This window comes from Eublepharis macularius, chromosome 1 (genome assembly GCF_028583425.1).
Source record: "Eublepharis macularius isolate TG4126 chromosome 1, MPM_Emac_v1.0, whole genome shotgun sequence".
In the NCBI taxonomy this organism is placed as follows: Eukaryota; Metazoa; Chordata; class Lepidosauria; order Squamata; family Eublepharidae; genus Eublepharis; species Eublepharis macularius.
In genome coordinates, this window is record NC_072790.1 from 99,509,331 (window position 1) to 99,531,487 (window position 22,157).

The 22,157-nt window shown below is 43.7% G+C and overlaps 1 protein-coding gene across 4 annotated transcripts in view; it reads right to left on the bottom strand.

The window, feature by feature from the left end:
* CDK19 (cyclin dependent kinase 19) overlaps positions 1 to 22,157 on the bottom strand; it is a 176,307-nt gene that overhangs the window by 12,894 nt on the left and 141,256 nt on the right. For 3 of the 4 annotated variants that reach the window (XM_054980978.1, XM_054980970.1, XM_054980954.1), the window contains exons 7-11: positions 11,665 to 11,811; positions 11,429 to 11,498; positions 10,528 to 10,600; positions 9,630 to 9,727; positions 7,601 to 7,679 (exon numbers count right to left, since the gene is read on the bottom strand). In XM_054980978.1, coding sequence (XP_054836953.1) covers positions 7,601 to 7,679; positions 9,630 to 9,727; positions 10,528 to 10,600; positions 11,429 to 11,498; positions 11,665 to 11,811 — 467 coding nt within the window. The remainder of the gene's footprint in view (positions 1 to 7,600; positions 7,680 to 9,629; positions 9,728 to 10,527; positions 10,601 to 11,428; positions 11,499 to 11,664; positions 11,812 to 22,157) is intronic. The other variant, XM_054980962.1, reaches the window with a different exon arrangement.

A 22,157-nucleotide genomic window follows, 5' to 3' on the forward strand; every position in this document is an offset into this window, starting at 1 on the left:
ACAAAAAATATAACTGCAAAATCTGTTTAACTTACAGGTCTTTTATATGCATAAATTAATATAATAAACAAACATATAATGAAACTAGTTTTTTAACTACAGGAAACACAACAAATCTTCATTTTCCAATCTGAAAAACTGTATGTAGTACCTATCCTCTCCACAATGCAATACTTAAGAGGAAGGATTTAAATGGGCAAAGAGAATTACAACAAAAGATAAAGGAATGTCAAATGAAACAAAAATAGGTTTATTTATGCAAGAAGGGAACACAGAATTTGTTAAGAATGTAGACAGGAATGACCCAGTAAACATTCTATATGTGAACTTTCACCCAAGGTTTCTGAGGGAAACTACTAATAGTTATGGGATAAGAGGACAGGTCTTTTTATGGACTGGCAATGTGGGCTAAGTCTGTCAAGGTCAGTATTGCCTGTTGTGACTGACAGCAGCTCTCTAGGGTCTCTGGCTGAAGTCTTTAACATTTCCCACTATATTTAGTCAAAAGGAAGACTAGTTTTTCCGGGTGTGTCAACAAAAAGGAAAAGGGAGTAACAACAACAACAACAACAACAACAACAACAACAACAACATTTGATTTATATACCACCCTTCAGGACAACTTAATGCCCACTCAGAGCGGTTTACAAAGTATGTTATTATTATCCCCACAACAAACACCCTGTGAGGTGGGTGGGGCTGAGAGAGCTCCAGAGAGCTGTGACTAGCCCAAGGTCACCCAGCTGGCTTCAAGTAGAGGAGTGGGGAATCAATGGCTCTCCAGATTAGAGTCCTGCACTCTTAACCACTACACCAAACTGGGAGGGGGGGGGTTCCCATGTTCACATGCACAATAACAACATATTTGGGGGGGGGATAACATATTTTGGTGGACAGGTGTCATTTTACATTTTGGGTCACCTTCCTGCATAAATGCTGTACTACCCAATTCTTTAAAACTGAAGATGCCATAGATTGAACCTGGGACCTTTTGCATGCAAAGTAGCTTTACAAATATCATGAAGCGGGATCCCCTTCAGGAACACAGCAGAAGACGCCTGTGCTCTTGTGGAATGTGCCCTAATTTCCAAAGGGCAAGGTACGGCAGCCTGTGAATAACAAGTCTTAACAGTCATAGTAACCCATTGTGACAGAGATTGGGATGTCGCTGCCTTGCCTTTCCTGGGGCCAGCACAGCACACGAATAGTTGCCTATCCTGTCGAAACGACTTTGTTCTCTGGACATAAAAAAGAATCGCCCTGCGTACATCTAAAGAATGAAGGGCCCGTTCTGCACTATCTGAAGGAGAAGGAAAAAACACAGGTAGGACAATGTCCTGGGAAGTGTTGGGATGAAACCTTGGGCCTAAACTTTAGATCAGGCCGAAGGACTACCTTGTTCTGATGGACCTTCAGAAAAGCTGGGTCATGCCTTGGGGCTGCCAACTCACTTACCCTTCTGGCTGAAGTAATGGCCAACAAAAATACTACCTTAAACAATAAAAACTTAAGCTCACAAGTAGCTAGGGGTTCAAACGGAGGGCTCATGAGCTCCGCCAAAACTAACTTAAGGGACCACTGAGGAACTACCTCTTTGAATGGAGGGAACATATTCTGTAAACCTTTGAGGAATGTTTTCGATAAACTATGTGAAAACACAGTCTTCCCATCAATTCTGGGGTGAAACGCCGATATGGCAGCTAAATAAACCTTTATGGAAGAGTTGGAAAGCCCCTCATCCTTCAGGGACAACAAAAATTCAAAAATACACCCCAAAGAACAGTTCAAAATATTGAACCCCTTGGAAATTGCCCAAGTCTCAAAATGCCTCCATTTAGCTGAATAAGACTAGCGGGTATTATCCCTTCTTGCATTGGTCAATACCTCCGCTACCCTAGTAGAGAGGCCTAGTGACCCACAAGCCATGCTGTCAACCTCAGTGGGTAGATCGTGATATAGGATCCCCCTGTCTGACAGAAGACCTGGTTCCTGTCTGAATTGAAAAGAAGACCCTTGTGACAGCTGCATCACCAGATGAAACCAGGGTTGCCGGGGCCAGAATGGAATCACCAGTATAACCCGAGTTGAATCTTGCTGACAGTTCTGGCAATCAGCGGGAATGGAGGGAATGCGTAAAATAGGCATCCTGTCCACCTGATCTGAAATGCGTCCCCTAGGGAAAAGCACCCCAGACCGCCCCTGTAGCAAAATTGAGGGGCCTTCTTGTTGCTCTCTGACGCAAACAGGTCCACCTCTGGGAAGCCCCACCGTAGGAATATCTCGTGCAAGTGCAGATCTGAGATTGTCCACTCGTAATTCTCGGAGGCTAACCGACTCAGCTTGTCTGCGACCACATTGGATTTGCCTGGGATGTGTACTGCCTGCAGAAAAATGCCTCTGCTCAGCGCCCATTCCCAGATCAGCACCGCTTCATCGCAAAGGGCCTGAGACGTAGTGCCTCCTTGATTGTTCAGGTAAAACATGGCTGTGCAATTGTCTGTCAATATTTGAACTGTCTTGTGTTGCACGGTATCTGCAAATGCAATAAGGGCATAACGCACAGCCTTGAGCTCCAAAAGGTTAATGTGGAGTTCTCGATCCTGATCAGACCAAACCCCATGAGCTCTTAGGGAGCCACACTGGGGCCCCCATCCCAACGAACTGGCGTCAGTGGAAATGGTAATCTGATGCTGAGTAGCACCGAAACTAATTCCCTTAAGGAGATTGTTATCAGACAACCACCAGCCCAAAGCACGAATAATCCTGCGTGGAATGGAGTACTTCTGATCCTGACGACCAGACTGGAAGTCGTGGATTGATAAAAACCACAACTGAAGGGCCCGCATATGTAGTCTAGCCATAGGGGTCACCTCTGTAGTGGATGCCATGAGACCCAAGAGTTTCTGAATAGCCACCACCGATTGGAAGCGACACCTAGAAAAGAAACCCACTATACGCTTAATCCTTAAAGCACGATCTGCAAGTAGGAATCCCTTATTCAGTACCCCATCCAACACCATGCCAATAAACTGAGCCCTTTGTGAAGGGATAAGGACCGACTTTTGGAATTCACGAGGAGACCCAGCCTAGTACATGTGGTTACCACCGTGTGTATCTGTTCTACTAACGCACCAGAAGATGGTGCCGACAACAGCCAGTCATCTAAATAAAGGTAGATGGAACACCCTTGTCTCCTCAAAAAGGCTACTACAGGGCCCATGCATTTAGTGAAGACCCTGGGAGCAGTGGGCAATCCAAAGGGCAGTACCTGGTACTGAAATATACGCCCATTACAGATGAATCTAAGAAATTTCCTGTAAGCTGGGTGGATAGAAATGTGAAAGTATGCGTCCCTGAGGTCCAGGACAGCGAACCACATGTTATCAGGCATTAGCTGCAGGACCGTGGCTAATGTAAGCATCCGAAACTTTCTAACCTGTACAAATTTATTCAGACCCCTCAGGTCTAGTATCAGGCCGACACCGCCGTCCTTATCCACCACAAACATTCTAGAATAAAATCCCAACGGGGTATCTCCCGAACTGCTCCTTTCGACTCTAAAGCTGCCACAGCAGTGTGCAGCTTCTGTGATGGAGTATAGAGCGAATAATCAGGGAGAGACAGCTGTGGGTAAACTTCAAATTCAACTTTATATCCAAACTTGATAACATTCAAAACCCAACTATCAACTTGAATTTCAGCCCAGGATAGCGCAAACTCAGCCAATCTGTCACCAAAAACCACAGATTGCTCAACTGCTAGTCAGAATTGCTTGGGTTGATTAGTAGACTCCTTAACAATCGGGCTCTGCTGGTTCTGACGCTGGTGATGGTATGGCCTGCGCCGTTGGTAAGGGCCAGACTAATGTTGCTGGTGTTGCCTATAAGCACCATATTGAGGATATGGCTGATATCTCTGCTGTCTGCCCCGATAGTGTTGGAACGGTCAGTAAGGCAGTTGGTAGGAAGAAGGTTGCTTGGAGTGGGTCACTCCATAGGAACGTGCTGTTAAGCGATCCTTGCGCTTTTGGGAAAGATACTCATCTGTTTTGGACAAGAATAAGGTTTGTCCTTCAAAAGGTAAGTCCTCCATTCTGTTTCTCGTTTCAGGTGGTAGAGCTGTAGTGCGTAGCCACGCGTGCCTGTGGAGCACCACCGAGGATGCCAAGGCCCTAGATACAGTCCCCAAGGAATTCCGGCCAGCACTGATTTGTTGTCTGGAGAGTTGCAAGGCTTCATCCATAATTACCTTGGCCAGCACTCTCTGGTCATCTGGAAGTCTATCCAGGAAAACTGCAATCCGGTTCCAAAGGAAAATCTGGTAAGCCCCCATGATGGATGGGTAATTAGCTATCTTCAATATGAGGGATGAAGAAGAATAGACCTTTTTACCCAAGGAGTCTAGCTTCCTACTCTCCTTGTTGGTAGTCACAACCTGAGATCCCTGTCTCTGGCGCGTCTGCATCTCCTCAGTCACTAAGGAGGACGGTGGAGGATGAGAGAATAGGTAAGTGCAGACATCATCACGGGTTTTGTAAAGTGCCTCCAACTTATGGGAAGTGGCATGAATGGAGGACGGTTTCTCGCATATCGAGGAAATCACCTCCGCTAGACCCTCTATAATAGGGAAGGCAACATTAGACGGGTTGCCGGAATAAATGTATTGGAGGATCTTATCCTTCAGCTTAGGATCAACCGCAGCAACCTTAATCTCCAAAGAGCGAGCCATTCTCAGCATCTGCTCAGTATAAAGGCGAAAGTCCTCATTTGGAGAAATCCTGCCTGAACCAATGATAATTTCATCAGGAGAAGGATCAGATGGAGGGCTGGGGCTTTGATCACGCCCTGTCTCAGAGTATTGATAGGGCAGCTCACGGGATGGGGATCCATAATGTGAGCACTCACTCCTAGGTACCTCCCAATCTTCCCGTAGCGAGGTCAAAGCATGAGTTCATGGTCTGTCGTACTTGGATCCATACTTGCCAGTTCCCTGGTAAGAGTACTCAAAGGGTAGAGCTTCTTCATATGGTTGGGTTTGATCCTCAAACCAAGGGCTTCCTTGGACCTCTCCTTCATCGCCCGAGGAGTAATGGGGAGACCTCATCCGGAGGGAAGGTGTTTTGGGTTTATCTCAGACCTGCTCAGTCTGCACGGAGACTGAATGCGTCCGCTTCAACTTCTTTTTTGCCTTCTTAGCAGGCAAATCAGCCTGTTCTGATTGGCTCTCCTGTTTGCGCCACTTCAGCTCTGGAGATTTAGGGTCTTCACCTGGAGAAAATGGCTACTTTGGGTGGGGGTGGACTCTATGGAATTATGCCATGCCAAGGTCTTCTCCCTCCCCAAACCCCACTTTCTCCAGGTTTCACCCACCAGATCTCTAGGAATTTCCCAACTTGGAGCTGGCAACCCTATCAGGAAACTTGAGGGGTCTTTAGAGAACAGGAATAGGTTCCCTCCAAATTTGGTGAAGTTTTGTTGAAAAATGAACCTTCCTGCCCACTGGATAGCTCTCAGAGTGATTTTCCCATAGAAAACAATGGCCACATTTTACTGAATTTTTTGGAAAGGATACCCAGGTTGTACCGAATCAGCCAAAATTAAGTATTTTAATCCAAATTCCAAACCAAACTACACACCCCTATTTGGAGCACCTTTCCCATGAGGAAAGGCTGAAGAATCTTGGACTTCTCCATTTAGAAAGAGACAACTAAGGGTGGAGGGGAACATGATATAACTTTATCACGATTATGCACGAGGTACAGAGAGTGGACAGAGAACTTTTTCTCTCTCTCAAAACAATACAACTCAAAGGCATCCAATGACAGCTTTAAACAGGGATTAGACAGATTTATGGGGGATAGGTCTATAAGTGACTAAAGGACCTTCACACTAGATAAAGATTCCCTCTCTCAACATTCAGGCTCACCCTAGTCATCACACAAAAGCAAACTGGGTCCTGGAATCTTGTCCCGCTACTTCCCCCCTCGTGACAACACTGTTCTCTCCCTTGTCTCCACATTTGTGTGCTCTTTCTTCATGTGCCCTTACACTTAACATGCTCATGCCCACCCTCTTCAAGTATTTAGCACCTGCTCTCAGCTTTAGGCATTTTCTCAAAACCCACCTCTCCCTAGTTCAACCTCTTCTTTATTTTATTTCAATAGAAATCCCTGTTATATCAGCAACATGAGTACACATTATCTGTGCATTTTACATTTTCTTTTGTTTAAGTTCTGTTATGTCTATAAACTTAACAGTAGGAAAAGTAGACAAGTGCACTATGAAAATTCGTTGCTTCTTTTTTTTCTTTTATTGTCTCGCCTCCCATACATGTATTTCCACAGCCATGTAAGGCACTGTGCCATTTGCAGAATGACTGAGTGCCTCAGATGAATGTGTAACTGCTGAATAAGCAAATAAATTTTCTACATTTTCCCCATAATGGCTCATCTACAATAAAAATGTTACCCTCCTTGGCATTTTTCTTGCCGCTTCTGAATCTTCCTCCCCTTCAATATTTTACTAACACCATTAAAGTATCCTTAGGTCTGCCCACCTTCAGCGAATTCACACTCTTTACCTTTTAATTGTGATATTTCATTGTAAATATTTCTCCTCTTTTTTAGCCTAACAATATTACCTATACAGATCTTTAATGCAGGGTAGGTGACATAAAAATAAATCTGATCCACAGATGTCAGTGTGTTGCAATATGGGCTTCAGGCTGTGAGACTGCCTCTCCAAACTGATAGTTGGCATTGATTATAGGCTCCCTGAATTGAAGAACTGTAGCTCTGGTTCCATGTATAGTTGTTACCCACAGCCCTGACTATCAGACACTGAGTAAGCAACAATAGAGCCAGAGATCCTAGGCTAGATGAAAACAAGACGGAGCTGGGTGTCAACAGCATACCACTATGGCTAGGTTCCAAGCCTCTACACTATCTTGTCTGATACACACACTGAAAAAGAGAGAGGAATAAGTTAGAATCCTGTGGGATTTCACAGGGAAGGTTAGGGAATAGATGAACCATTATTCAACACTACTCTCCATGAAGTTTCTAACAAAAGTAGAACGAACCCAGAGGTACTACTAGGTGCTACAGTCTAGGTATAAAAATACATAGTCAGCTTTGACAATCTTCAAGAGAAATGGAGTTCTAAAACTAAGGAGGTCACTCACTGAGTGCACTGAGAACTCTGTACCCCAAGTATATGGCTAGGAAAAAAGTATGCAATACTATGAATACATATATAGTTAACTTGTAATAGAGAAGCCACAAGTATTTCAAAAACCAAGCTCTGCTGCTACAAAGAATATAGGGCATAAAGAGCTGGAGGGATATTTCTCATCAACTGCAGAATCTTAAAAAGATGTCACCATGACACAGATGATTACAGCATGCAGCCTCTTTTCTTTAGTCTTCCAACTGCATATTACTAACAATATCTAAATTTACTGATTATCTTTCAGTGTAAGGCACTTGTAAATAATGTCTCAAGACATTATTCTGGGGTGATGTGCCAAACACACATTCATGGAACATCTCTATGCCACTAGTATCCTTTTTATTGATATAATAAAGTAGTCTGAACTATACCTTATCCCCCTTTTCCTCAGGTTCATCTTCATTAAGAAATTCCCGTTTAGGGTAAGGAATCTGGCAGCCAGCAAACACACTGGAACACAAAAAGAACACAACTGTTTTACAACACAGTGCTTTAGTTTGTAGCCTTGTGTTTATTCAAAACTGTTAAAATGCTGACTTCTTTATACTGATTCACTGCAACTAATAATAATAACCACCACCAGCAAAATAAATACAATTAAGTGTATATTCAGACACAGAATATGAAGTTGGATGGCAGCTTCTATTGGTTTTCAATAGCACGGCTGAAGATATATCTCCACCACAGTTTTAAACAAAATCTGTTCAGCAGCCATGGCTCCTAAACAATTCAAGAAGCTCTGGAAATTATAGTTCTGTGAAGGGATAGTTCTGTCATAAAATTATCATCCCACCATTTCTTGGGGGAAGTTGAGAAAGTAAATCTAGTTTTAATTAATCATTTTAAATACGTAGTATAAATTCAACCTAAGAGTATCTCTACATCTAAAATCTATACTTATTCCATAAGGTTATTTGAAACCACAAATATTTTCCATTATTATTGTTCAAAGAATATGTATCAAATCATTTTGTTCCAGAATTTTTTTGGTCTATCAGTGAGCTCATTGATATACCAAATAATGACAATAAACTGAAACTACATCCAATCCATTCTTTTAGCCCCCCAAATTCTAGAGATATTGAATGCATAGGGAAAGATGAAAGTAGAATTGTGGAAATAATATCACTGTGTTCACTGGACCTTTCACATACAGTGGTAGCTCTCCAGACAACAGGAAATCATACAAAAGCAGGCTTCCTGAACCCGGGGAAGGAACCCTTTGCTCTTACACCTGTACATGCATAGACCTATATGGACTTGACAATGAACATGCTTCGGTTACGGTGGACTTTGCTGTTGTGATTTTCCCTGTGTTTCTGCAGTGTTGTGTGAAAATCCTTCAAATGTTTTCATCCTACAGGGCAGGAAGAAAGGATTCTACATTAGGGGTGTGCACCGCGGAAATACTCGGTTTTCCTGCTTCGGGTTTACCCGAAGTGGGAAAAAGATTTGGAATAACCCAAAACCCGAAGCAGCAAGCTGCTTCAGGTTCGGGTTATTGGAAATCACTTTGGTATGCTTCGAAATGATTCTGAGCATACTGAAGTGAAACACCCACCTCTGCCCTGAGCCCCCCTTCTCCCAACCCCACTTACCTATCCTGAAGGCCGCGGCTGGCACCTCCACTGCCCGCACCACCTCTTTGGCTACTGCGGCAGCCAGCAGGGTGGCAGGGAAGGCTGCCGCCACCCACGCTGCATGCCATGCCGCTGTCGCGGCCAGCAGGGCAGCATGGGAGGCTGTGGCTGGCGCCTCTGATGCCCACACCGCCGCTTCGGCTGCCACAGTGGCCAGCATGGCAGTAGAGAAGGCCACCGGCAGCGCTGCTGCTTCCACCACTGCCAGGATGTCACAGGTAAGTGGGGTGGTGGTAGGAGGGAGCCCTTTAAAAAGGCCCTGAAGCTTCCTGAAGCATCCGAATTGCTTCGGAAAGCTTTGATTCAGTATTTCCAAATCAGGGCCATTGTACTGGCTGTGATTCGGAAATACCGAATCTTTACGAATCGGGCCCGGTTCAGGTTTTTCCCCCCGAACCGGGAACCCAAAGCGCACACCCCTATTTTACATATCTTTGTTGCATTCAACCAGAATCTATGAAAGAAGAAAAACCTGTCACTTCTGTGTACGTTCCTTGGAGACTTCATTGAGAAGTCACAATGAAATCACTTATTAGCTACTGAACAAGATAACTGCCTCCAGGAACAGGCAGGTAATTAAACAATTTTTTACTTTTTCTATACATTCCTTTGTTGTTACTGAACAAAAGCATACTTCTGCTTTAGAGTGGAGGTATTTCACACACCTAATCAGTCTATTTTTACATATTTAAATGCGCACCATACACAGCAGCTTCACATTAAATAGATGAAAACAATAAAGAATGGAAGAGAGACATACTCTGATGTAGGAAGTGGGTCTTCCTGGAAATAGGGATCCTGCAAAGCTTGCTCTGAGGTAATTCTTTTTGTAGGATCCATAGTAAGAAGTTTTTGCAGCTGTGTAGTACAACAGTAGAGAAGATTAGTTTATATTGCTATCACTACAGAATTGACTGGCATATATGCCAGCTGAATCCCCTATAGAGGTATAATTAATTAATTGAAAGAAACATTGTAGCATGTTCTTATAGAGAAAAGATGCTTCAATTTGTAAAACTAAACTTCATAAAAATCAGAGGCAGGCCTCCTTTGGGGCCCAACCCCCTCCCCGCAGTGTATATGCTGGCATGCCAGCAAACAAAGGGGGGTGACCTTGATCAGACCTGCTCAGAGCAAGCCAAGCCCCCATGGTGCCAGCATTTTTAGGGATTCACCTTGGACAAAACTGGTGGCTGTACAAGTCTGGGAGCTGATAAAGGCATAAGCTATGTCTGTTGCCTTCTCATGTGCCAGTACCTCATATGCTTAGGTGGAGATCTGGCACTCAGTGCCAAACAAAATGGTCTGGTGTGCCACTCTTGACATATGTGCCAGGAGTTGCCTACCCCTGATATACCTGTAGCAGTTAATTTTGTATAACTTAATTGACTCAAAAAGACTCATCTAAAGTAATCAGAAAGAGAAGTATGTAAGAAAGAGATGTAACTCACAAGTCTCCCTTATATTTATCATGACAGTAAAACTATTACTTTTATCAACTATACCAAACATTACCAGACAACAGCAAATGAATTCAGGCTTTGCAATGAATTGCTTTTCAAGCTGGTGAATTTTTGACCTTCATTCTCAGCTAGAATCAGCTGAGTCCATGTTACAAATAAACAATAATCAACAGCACAACTGGCGACATAACCTACCAAAAGGAATACTTTGCTGTCAGGCTTCACTTTGTGTTTTTCCATATATTTTATGAGGCTACTATTGGCATACCTGAAACATTCAATGAAAACACACATTTCAAAAGGATAATACACTTTCAGACACAGACTATTTAATACTCAGCATTTAATACCTAAAAGTGTATTATAGCTCCTTTAGATTATTCAAAGCATTTCATATATCTTATTTCTAGGGTATTTTTATACCCTTATCATCAATGCAAAGCTAAGGCTGAGAACTGCTGACCTAAGGACATGCTGATTTGTGGAAAATTTTATAGGGCAAACTGCAGCTCCCCAAATCCATTTCAAGAAAATGGCACAGGAGAGGAATTAACCCCCCCCTTCCCCTCTTGTGGTCCAAATCTGGTTCCAATATGCCTGAAAATGGAGTTTTAAAAAAATTGGTGAGAGTTCCAGACATGGAAATTCTGGTGCACTTCTGCTTTGTCTCTGAATCTCATACACTAGTTCCAAAAGAAAGGATATAGTAATTCACATTCAAAATAATGCTTTGACAGCTTTTATTTGTTGGGACATATGACAGACCACATGCATCTGCAAAACAGAGGTTTTCTTGTGATGTAATAATGTTAATCTTTGTTACTGTTTTCACTTTATTTCACTAACATATAACATTGTTACAATAAATTCCTGTTTAGAGTATATCTTAACAAATAAAGATGTGCATTTTACAAACCAGCTACACAGAAGCCAATCAGATTTTTATTGTCTTTCTTCTACATATTTTAATGTTTGAGTCCCAACAATTGTATTTTAAGTTTTATTTTTTAATATAAAAATGGTATATACATTTTCCAAAATACATAAATATTCATTAAACTATAGCTACAATTAGTCTTCTATGCAAAGAACTTACGTTGTTCTCCTAAAGTCTTTTTGAAGTGTAGGATATTCTGGCATTTTCCTTATGTCTTCCCAGTCTTTGTCTTAAAAAAAAAAAAGAACAATTCTGCAACTATTAAAATTATATGGAGAGTTACTATACACAAAGAATATTATCTGTTTAGTTCCCAAGCATACATAAATATAGGAACCTAATTTACTGAAAACCAAAATTCAAACTAAGAACTTTGTATAAGAATTATAAGTGACCACCTGCAGGAAATCCCATTACGCTGAATATTCGATCAAGTTGATCATGGTGAAAAGGATTGCTTGTTTTGATGTCTTCTTGACGACAGTGAAATATAGGTTCAGAAGTCAATAGCTCTGCAAATATGCAGCCAATAGCCCATATATCTAGGAAAGATCACATGTGAAACATTTAAATTTCACTTATTTTTTCATGGAAGTATAATATTTTAAAGCACTTTTCATCACAAAGTGATATGTTTTCATGACAGAGTCAGATTAAATGACAAATGGTAGTTTGTTCTCTTACCTAAACTACCAGCATTAAATTATGGTTTACAGTCCTGGTTTTTAGGCCAGGAAACAAACCACAATCTGTCATTTTGCTGCATTCATATATCATAACAGCATTTCAGATAGTTCCAAACCAAGATGCCTTCAGTCTCCCTGCAACACATGAGAGTAGAAGGTACGTGATCCTAAGGACATCCTAGCTTGTTCTCTTCATAAACAAACTGTAGTTGGCTTGTCACATCTGAATGTAGCTTAGGGCAATCAGACATAATATAGAGCGGAACAGAAGAAGAAAGAAGAAAAATCCCAATCATTCATGAGAACAAAGTATTACGTTGATGACTTAAAATAAATTGAAATAAATTCAGAAAGGTGAAGAATCCTATTTGTATTACTAGGAAGGGAGAATTTTACTATTCAGAGTAGTCTTAGTAGAAAGGAATAAAAAAAATGAGGATCAGGACCCAAACAACCAAACAGTATTTTCATAGTAAGCATATATGGTGACTTTTAAAGAAGAGTGAAGTTATTTTACATTAACACAACTAAAAATACTTTACCATTGATTTATATATGTAAAAAGCTGAGGGTATAGGCATTTTTAAGGAATTAAAACACATTTTCTAACTTGAATATGAAGACATTTGTTTTTTCCTAAGGAATAATAATAATAATAATAATAATAATAATAATAATAATAATAATAAAAAGATTTCCAAAGTATTTTTGGATTATCTAGTTCAAATGCAGAATCTTCTTAGGTTAGATCCACACAGACTTTTTTTCTGCTTTGACATCCAAATTGAAGTACTGTTTTTCAGAATGTCAACCTGATACTGTCCTGTTTTATGGTTTTTTCAGTATCCTCTCCCAAACCTGCTTTTCTATGATCTTTATTGAAAAAATGCAGTTCAGCCATAATAGCTAAGTGTCTGAATAAAAAGTGAATTTCTGAAGGTCCAGCCCACACTGGTGCACAAGTACAATTATAATACAATGATTTTTTTAAATTATTTTTTTTATAATAAGTTTTTTTATTTTTTACTAAGAAAAGGGGGATACAGAATAAAGAGGGGTGGGGAAAAGAAGTTCATATTATATCACTCTAATACATCGCACCGTTCAATCTAATATATTTCTTATCACATCAATATGTTCTGCAGATCAGCTATTTGTTTACAAATTTTTCCATTCATTTTAGATAACGTCCATAAAAGTCTTCCTCTTAACTAAAAGCTAGGTTTCTTCAGTCATCTTTTGTATCCAGCTGTAAAATGGGTCCCAAATGTCATGTATTGTATTGTCCACATCTTTCAATAAACGTGACAATTTATCCATTTCAGCTGTCTCAAGAGTTCTTTCGACCAGGTTTTCTTGCGTTGGGATGGCTGTCGTTTTCCAAATTTTCGCGTATAGTATCCTGGCAGTTGTGATTATATTCAACATCAGATGTTTTTGTTTTTTATTAACTGGAACCAATATGTGGTTTAATAAAAAGAGTTCTGGTTTCAGAGGCAGTGAAATCTTAAGTATCTGTTGAGTCATTTTATGAACCATCTTCTAGAACTCTACTGCTTTTTTACATGTCCACCACATATGGTAATATGAACCCAGGGTACTCTCACATTTCCAACATTTATTTGACATATTTAAGGACATTTTAGCTATCCTAATAGGAGTTAAATGCCACCTATAAAACATTTTGTAAATATTTTCTTTCAAAGAAGCTGATTTTGTCATCCTTAAATTGCCCTTCCACATTTGTGATCATTGCTCTAGATCAATTGTGTGTCCCACGTTCTCTGCCCATTTTATCATAGTATCTTTATTTATTTTTATTTATTTATTTATTTATTCAATTTATATACCGCCCATCCCAGGGGCTCTGGGCGGTGAACAGTTAAAATTGATAAAAACAAAACTAAAATCAATATACAAATAATAAAACAAATTAACAAGGTGCAGTGGTGGGGAGAACCTTCCCCACCCCAAAGGTGGGAGGCCGACATGGCACCGCCCCCTTCAATCACCAAACGCCTGGCGGAACAGCTCTGTCTTACAGGCCCGGCGGAACGATAATATGTCCCGCTGGGCCCGGGTTTCCATTGACAGAGCGTTCCACCAGGCTGGGGCCAGGACTGAAAAAGCCCTGGCCCTGGTTGAAGCGAGGCGGGCTTCCTTAGGGCCGGGGACCACAAGTAAATATTTATTCGCTGATCGGAGCGATCTCCGGGGAACGTACAGGGAGAGGCGGTCCCGAAGATATGCCGGTCCCAACCCACTCAGGGCTTTAAAGGTAAGAACCAACACTTTGAACCTGATTCGGAATTCAACTGGAAGCCAGTGCAGCTGGCGCAGGACAGGTGTGATGTGTGACTGGTAAGGTATACCAGTCAGGACCCGTGCCGCCGCATTCTGGACCAGTTGTAGTTTCCGGATCAGGCCCAGGGGTAGCCCAGCGTAGAGTGAGTTACAGTAATCTAGCCTGGAGGTGACCGTTGCATGGATCACTGTAGCCAGGTCCTGGGGCGTCAGGTAGGGGGCAAGTTGCCTGATCTGACGAAGATGGAAAAATGCAGACTTGGCAACCGCCGTGACCTGGGCCTCCATCGATAGGGAGGCATCCAGGAGCACACCCAGACTCTTTACCACTGGCAAAGTTGCCAGTGGTGTCCCATCCAGGGCAGGGAGCTGGATCCCAACATCTGGCAGCCCCCGTCCCAGCTGCAGGACCTCCGTCTTCACTGGGTTCAATTTCAGCCTGCTCTGTTTCAACCATGCCGTCACAGCCTCCAAAGCTCTGGCCAGATTGTCTGGGGCCGTGTCTGGCCGGCCGTCCATCAACAGAAAAAGTTGGGTGTCATCCGCGTATTGATGACAACCCAGCCCAAACCTCCGCACCAACTGGGCGAGGGGGCGCATATAGATGTTAAATAACATTGGGGAGAGTATCGCCCCTTGGGGAACCCCGCACACCAAAGGGTGACGGGCCGATAGATCTCCCCCGAGCGCCACCCTCTGTCCCCGACCCTGGAGAAAGGAGACCAGCCACTGTAAGACTGTCCCCCTAATCCCCACGTCGGCAAGGCGGCTGGCCAACAAATCATAGTCAACCGTGTCAAACGCTGCTGTGAGATCAAGTAACACAAGCAGCGCTGACCCGCCTCGATCCAGATGCCTGCGAAGGTCGTCTGTGAGGGCAACCAAGGCTGTCTCCGTCCCATGGCCAGGACGGAAGCCAGACTGGAATGGGTCCAGGACTAGAGCATCATTCAGGAATTCCTGCAGTTGTACCGCCACCGCCCGCTCAATCACCTTGCCCAGGAACGGGAGGTTCGACACTGGGCGGTAACTGGACGGGTCAGTGGGGTCCAAAGATGGTTTTTTCAGGAGGGGCCGCACTACCGCCTCCTTTAACACTCCTGGAAAAACCCCAGAGCTCAGGGAGATGTTAACAATGGCCTCCAGATGGTCCCGTAGCCCCTCCGAGCTGGCCTTCACCAGCCAGGATGGGCAGGGGTCCAGAGGACAGGTGGTTGGCCTCATCCCCTGCAGGATCCTGTCCACATCGTCCTGAGAGAGCAGGCTGAAATGGTCTAATACGGACCCAGAAGACGGCCAAGGGGTCTCCAGTTCCCTTACTGTATCAACAGTGGGTGGCAGGCCACGGCGAAGGGACAAGATTTTACCCGCAAAATAGCTCGCAAAAGCCTCGCAGCCAATAGTTGAATTAAGAATTTGGTGGTCTCCCTGAGAGAGGGAGACCAAGGACCGAACTGTTTGAAATAATTGAGCCGGGCGTGAGCTAGCGGATGCAATGGAAGCAGCAAAGAAATCCCTCTTTGCTGCTTTCACTGCCACCTCATAGGCTTTCATAAACGTCCTATAAGATGTTCTTGCCTCTTCGTCGCGCCCCCGCCTCCACACTCGCTCTAGTCGTCTCAGAGACCGCTTCATCTGGCGAAGCTCCTCGGTAAACCAAAGGAGCTACCCGTTTGCGGGCTCGGAGAGGACGGCAGGGGGCAATAGCGTCGATGGCTTCGGAAAGACGGCCATGCCAATCATCCACCAGCTCATCTAACGTACTGCCAGGGGGCATCGGATCCCGCAGAGCCGCCTGGAAACCAATTGGATCCATAAGCCTCCGCGGGCGAGCGTAAATCCGCTCACCGCCCACCCGGGAAAGGAGCGGCATGCTCAGACGAGCCTTCAGAACAAAGTGATCTGACCATGGCACTGCATCATAGGCATCCAAGACCACCATCATCCCTGCCCCAAAAATCAAATCCAGCGTGTGACCTGCTTGATGTGTGGGAGCCGAAACAAACTGGGAGAGTCCTAGGGCCGCCATGGAGGACACCAGGTCAATGGCCTGCATGGAGGCATCGTCGTCAGCATGGACGTTGAAATCCCCGAGAACCAAAAGTTTCGGGAATTCCAAGGCCCAGCTGGCCACCGCCTCCAAGAGACCAGACAGGGAAGATGCAGGTGCAGTAGGCGGTCGGTACACCACGCATATTGCCAACCTCTCCTCGGCGTCCAACACTAGGCCCACACAATCAATGCCAGTAATTTTTGGGGTGGGGAGTGGTCTGAAGGAGAAAGACTCCCGAATGAGCAAAGCCACGCCTCCCCCCCGACCACTTGTCCGGGACTGGTGGAGGACCGTATAACCGTATAACTTCTTCCCCCTGTCGTTTTGCATTTAGGAGCATACTAGATATTTTCTTTATCATTTTAACATTGGAACCACATATTATCATATCAATATTCTCATCCTTTTCATAGAAGCCCATTATCTTATCTTTTTTATATCTAGATTCTAGTTGTGCCTGGCCCTACCATCCCAACTCAATGTCTGAATCTGTCATTTCTTTTGAGTTTTTTAATAAACCGCCTGGTTTCAACAGTACCTTGTAAGTAGGGGCTTTCCCCTCTTTTTTCAAGTTAGGTTGTGTAAATGCTTCAATTGGGGAGACTCACAAAGGGATTTTCTCGTAGAAGGCGGATCTTATTCTTTCCCAGACCGTCACTAATGCCTTCCTTATCCAATGGTTTTTAAAGTATTTATGGTATTCCCATTTTTATACCAGAGAAATGCATGCCAGCCCATCAGTAAATCATGTCCTTCCAGGTTTAAGAGTCTTTCATTTTCCAAGGTAATCCATTCTCTCAACCAGGTCAACGCACAGGCCTTAAGAGTATAACAACCAATCCGGAAAGGCACAACCTGCTTTTTCCTTTGTATCCTGTAATGCTTTCAGCTTGATTCGTGGTCAAGCTGTACAGCCTGGTTAAGTTTTTTGAAAAAAGCTTGGGGTACCCCCACTGGTATATTTTGAAACAAAAATACAATGATTTTTAATGTTGATGCTTTTGAGTAATCTTTCAAACACTTTTGCATGGTTATGATTGCCAAAAATGGAGGTCATGTGCCCCAAATATCTTCTGAAGTAAGACTTTTTTGGTGTGTGTGTACATAATGATGAAGAATCAGTGGGCCCAAAGGCACTTTCAGAGTCATGACAGACACACATGAAGAAATATTTTTCTATGAAATTAGTATAAGGCCAACTGATTTAAAATGCCTATTTGAAGAGGCTGGATTGTGATGGAGAAAGTGGAAAAAGAAAAGCAGAATGACTTTTCTTCCATAGCTTGGTTTGGGCCATCTCTTGCAAGGGCAGCATAAACAGCAAACATACAGGAAGCCTCTAAAAACTAGACATGATTACTACTCCCCCCGCCCTTGGCAAAACTGGTAAGCAACATATGAAGAAAACAACTCCACTGTTGTTTGTTCTCTAGTAACTGCTATTCAGATGCTGTGAACACGGAGGTGTCATTTGGCAAACAGAGATAAAACCTATCCTCCATGAATTTGCTCAATCCCCTTTTAAGTCAATTTAGCTAGTGGCCATCACCACATCCTCTAACAGTGAACTCTTTTAAGTTAATCATGTGTTCTGTGAAACAGTACTTTCTTTTGTCTGACCTGAATTTATTGCCAATGTTATTAGGTGATCTAAAGCTCCAGTATTATTGGAGAGTTCTTCTCTCCCTCTCATCTTATCACCATTATAAATCTTGATGATGTGTCCCCAGTTAGTCCTTTTGTTTTTAAAATTACACAAACCACAAATTCATTAGGCTTGCTTCTTAAGGAAGGCACGCCAACTTCTTGATCATTTTAATTACTTTGTTGCTTCTTCCTAGTTCTTCAACGTCCTTTCTACCTCTACCTTTTCTATGAAGGGGTGACCAGAACTGAAAACAGTAATTCAAATGTGTGTGCACTATTGATTTTTATTTATTGTCTGCCTTTCTTACTGAAATCCAATGTGGATTACAACAGTGCAAGTGAAAACACAATATAATCAACAGCTAGGACATACAACTAGCATTACCTCAGAATTCAGATTTTGAGAGAGGGAGAAATAGTATGCCACCTAGTACTAAATTACTCTGGGACTTGATATTTCTATCCAGAATGATTCTGTGGAGAAAAAAAGGGTTGCACTTACCTGTAACTGTTGTTCATTGAGGTCTTCTGTGCAGGCATACATGGGACTGTGTATGCGCACGCCTACTGATTGGTAGATTCTGTAGCTTTAAAACTATAGAGGAGGGTGCCCTCCCCACAAAAGCACCAGCATGGCTGTTTCCTGCACAAACAGTCCAAGCTCTGGGAGGGGCAGCACCCTCTACCCTCAGTTTCCTCTGAGCCGCCAGACTCTTCAAGGTAAGTAGTGAAGAGCACACAGTGGGGCAGGAGGGTACCCCACTGCGAAGAAGACCTCAATGAACAGCAGTTACAGGTAAGCACAACCCTGTTTTCATTGTCAGTCTTCTGTGCAGCACTACATGGAAGTTTAGCAAGCCACCTATCCTATGAGAGCCAGTTTGGTGTAGTGATTAAGAGCGGCAGGACTCTGAGAGAGAACGGAGTTTGATTCTCTACTCCTCTGCTTGAAGCCAGTGGAGTGACCTTGGGTCAATCACAGCTCTTTCAGAGCTCTATAAAATGAATGTTATTATGTTATTATGAGGAGTGATACTCTTCATGGAAACAGAGAATGAAAAACTGCTTGATCCACTGCTGCTTCCCTCTTGCCACTGACGTCCAAGGCATAGTGCTTGATAATGGTGCTTTACAGATGTCCTGTATGGGAACTCCTCTAATGAAAGCTGTGGATGATGCCTGGGACCTAGTAGAACCTGCATGAATCTCCAATGGACATAAGTTGGCCTGTTCATAACAGAGAGCTTAGTAGCCTGAACTACCCATCTGAAGATAGTTTGGGAGAATGCCTTTGTCCCTTTCCTAGGGCCTGTGTAACAAATAAACAACTGTACCTCTGACCTAAAGGAGGCAGTAAGGTCTACACAGAATAACACTGCCCTGTACACATCCAGTGTATGGAACCTTTTTCTGCCTCCAAGGTGGGAGATGGGAAGAAAACGGGTAATACTTTTACCTGGGAAGTGAGCAATTTAGATATTACTTTGGAAAGGATCTGGAGGCTAAGCCTAAGGACCACCTTCTCTGGGTATAACTTAAGAAAGGGAGAGCCATTCTTAATGAGGCTAATTCACTCACATGCTTAGCTGATGTGATAGCCACAAAAAATGCCACTTTAATAGACAAGTTTTAAGGGGCAATGGTTGTTGGGGGTTTTCCGGGCTGTATTGCCGTGGTCTTGGCATTGTAGTTCCTGACGTTTCGCCAGCAGCTGTGGCTGGCATCTTCAGAGGCATCTTCAGAGCCACAGCTGCTGGCGAAACGTCAGGAACTACAATGCCAAGACCACGGCAATACAGCCCGGAAAACCCCCAACAACCATCGTTCTCCGGCCGTGAAAGCCTTCGACAATACATTTAAGGGGCAAGCTGCCAAAAGTTCAAAGGGTCTGGACATTAAGACCAGAGATAATGACCATTGGGCTATTATTGGTTTCACTGGTGGGAACATATTGCAGAGACCCCTGGGGAATATCTTTGATGTATAGTGTGAGAAAAGTGTTTTCTCATCCACTGGGACATGAAAGGCAGCTATAGCGGCTAAGTGGACCCTAACCAATGAGACTGATAGACCTTCCTTCTTAAGTTATAGTAGATATTCTGACACTGAGGCAATAGTGCATGTTTGGGGGTTGATAACCTTGTGTCTAGCCCAGCTCACGAATCTGTCCTACTTTCTAGCATGTAAAAGGCAAGTATCAGGTTTTCTAGCAGGTATTTCACAAAAGGTTTTTTCAAATCCATAAATCCCTCTATCATAGAGAAAGCAGCACCTGCAGGGTTCCCTAAATACAGGTGTTGTTATATTTTGTCCTCTGATGTGAATACTTGGCAATGCTTGTTGGAGCCTAATATTATGCCCTTCTCCCAAACAGATGAGACACAATGAATGACCATCTGTCTTGGTCATCTTAGTGCTGCACTGGGTGCACTTTTTAAATAATGCCTTTTCAGCCATAATCTCACAATTTCTTTTCTCTCTGTAGGCAAGGCCAGTGATGCAAAAAGCCTTCAAAAGGAAGAGCTTTGCTACATACGTTCCTCCTTGACTGGGGGTGAAAGAGAATCTGAGGGTAGAGGGCAGCACCTCTCCCAGAGTGTGGGCTGTCTAGCCGTGAAACAGGTGCACAGGCAATCTTGGGTGGAGGAAGGTGCCTTCCTCTAGAGTTTTAAAATTACAGAACCTACCGATCGGCAGGCCTGCCCAAGCACAGTCCCATGAGCTTATTTTTCTTAAGTTTTCTAGTTTTATCAGTTTCTGTGCCCTCTGACATACAGAGCAATAACATCCCCTGAAGAAACGTACAGAGACTTCAGTGGGTGTTACTTTGAATTGATTAATTACTTTGGTTGAATTGATTTGAAGTCAGCTTAATGTTTCTTCTCTGTCCTTTTGTCAGCAAAGCAGATATTCAATCTGCATATCAAAAATGTTAAATATTACTAGGGCACATTTATTTTATTACATGCAATGAAACACTGATTACACACTTGCATAAATGCAATAATTTTAAAAAAATTTCTTTTAACTTTAAACAGAATCAGCATTTTTAAAAAATTCAGCTGTACTATTCTCAGCTAGCTAGTCAGCTGTAGCCACTACAAGAATATTTTAGCTAATAAAAGAATTTCTTTTAAGCAGAATATATTTAGAGTGAAAACCTAGAAACAGTCACAACTAGTCTATTGATTTGGGGAACACTTATAGTAAGAGGGCTGATAGTTTTATATTCACATTCACAGTATCTTTTGCTCACATTCTCAGAGCAAATGTTTTAAAATATTTCCAACATGCCTTGCATGAAATAATGTTTCTCATATATATCAAAGAATAATGCAGGTGGATCTTGCTTTTCCAGGTACTTGTAAGTTTGGCCCTCACCAGGAGGGGTGGGCTGCCACTCAGCCGTGGTTCCACTACACACCCTGGCTCCTGGGGCAGTCCTTGCTCCTCCCTGGGCTACTTGATCAGCCCACTTTGACCGCACTGCCGTCCAGCTTCCCTCCAAGGACGCCCTCTTAGGCCTCAGAATTGGCACAAAGAGCATCAGAGCAATAGCCCATAAGCTCCTCTGCTCACCAGGAAGCCGTCCCTTAGCTTCCAAGATGGACCTCCGCACTCCTCTTTGGCCTGGGGCCTCTGCTCTCTTTTATTCCTCCCTCCTAATTGGGCTTCCACCTTCCTCCCTCTGAACCCACTCCCAGGGTCCATCCCAGCAGCCAGGTCACTTGCGCCCAGACTACTGTCCCTGGTTGCAGCTGCTGCCACCATAAGGCATGCCTCTGCCCTTGGGAGTCTCACTCTGCCCCTGCCCCACTCCTGCCAGGCCCTCCGCCTCCCTCCATGGAAGTAGCCTCGTTTCTCTGATGCCAACTGCCATTGACGGTCAGGATCACTGGGTTCGCCACCCTAGCACAGGCATGAGGGGTGGAGGTGGCAGGCATCTTAGCTGGAGAGGGGGCCCTGCTCTTTCCCAGCCCCCTCATTTCCCACCTCGGCAGGGCACCCTTCCTGTGCTCCTGGACTGGCTGGCCGCCAGCCACGATGACCCTCCTGCTGCTGGGTGGGAGCTTCCGGGCCACGTCTTCGACGCTCCTCCTGCATCTTCTCTGGCTGTCCAGCTGCTACTGCTCCACCTCTGGCTCCTCTGTCACTCCTCTGTCACCACTGCTGTCTCTTGCTGCTGCCCACTGGTGGG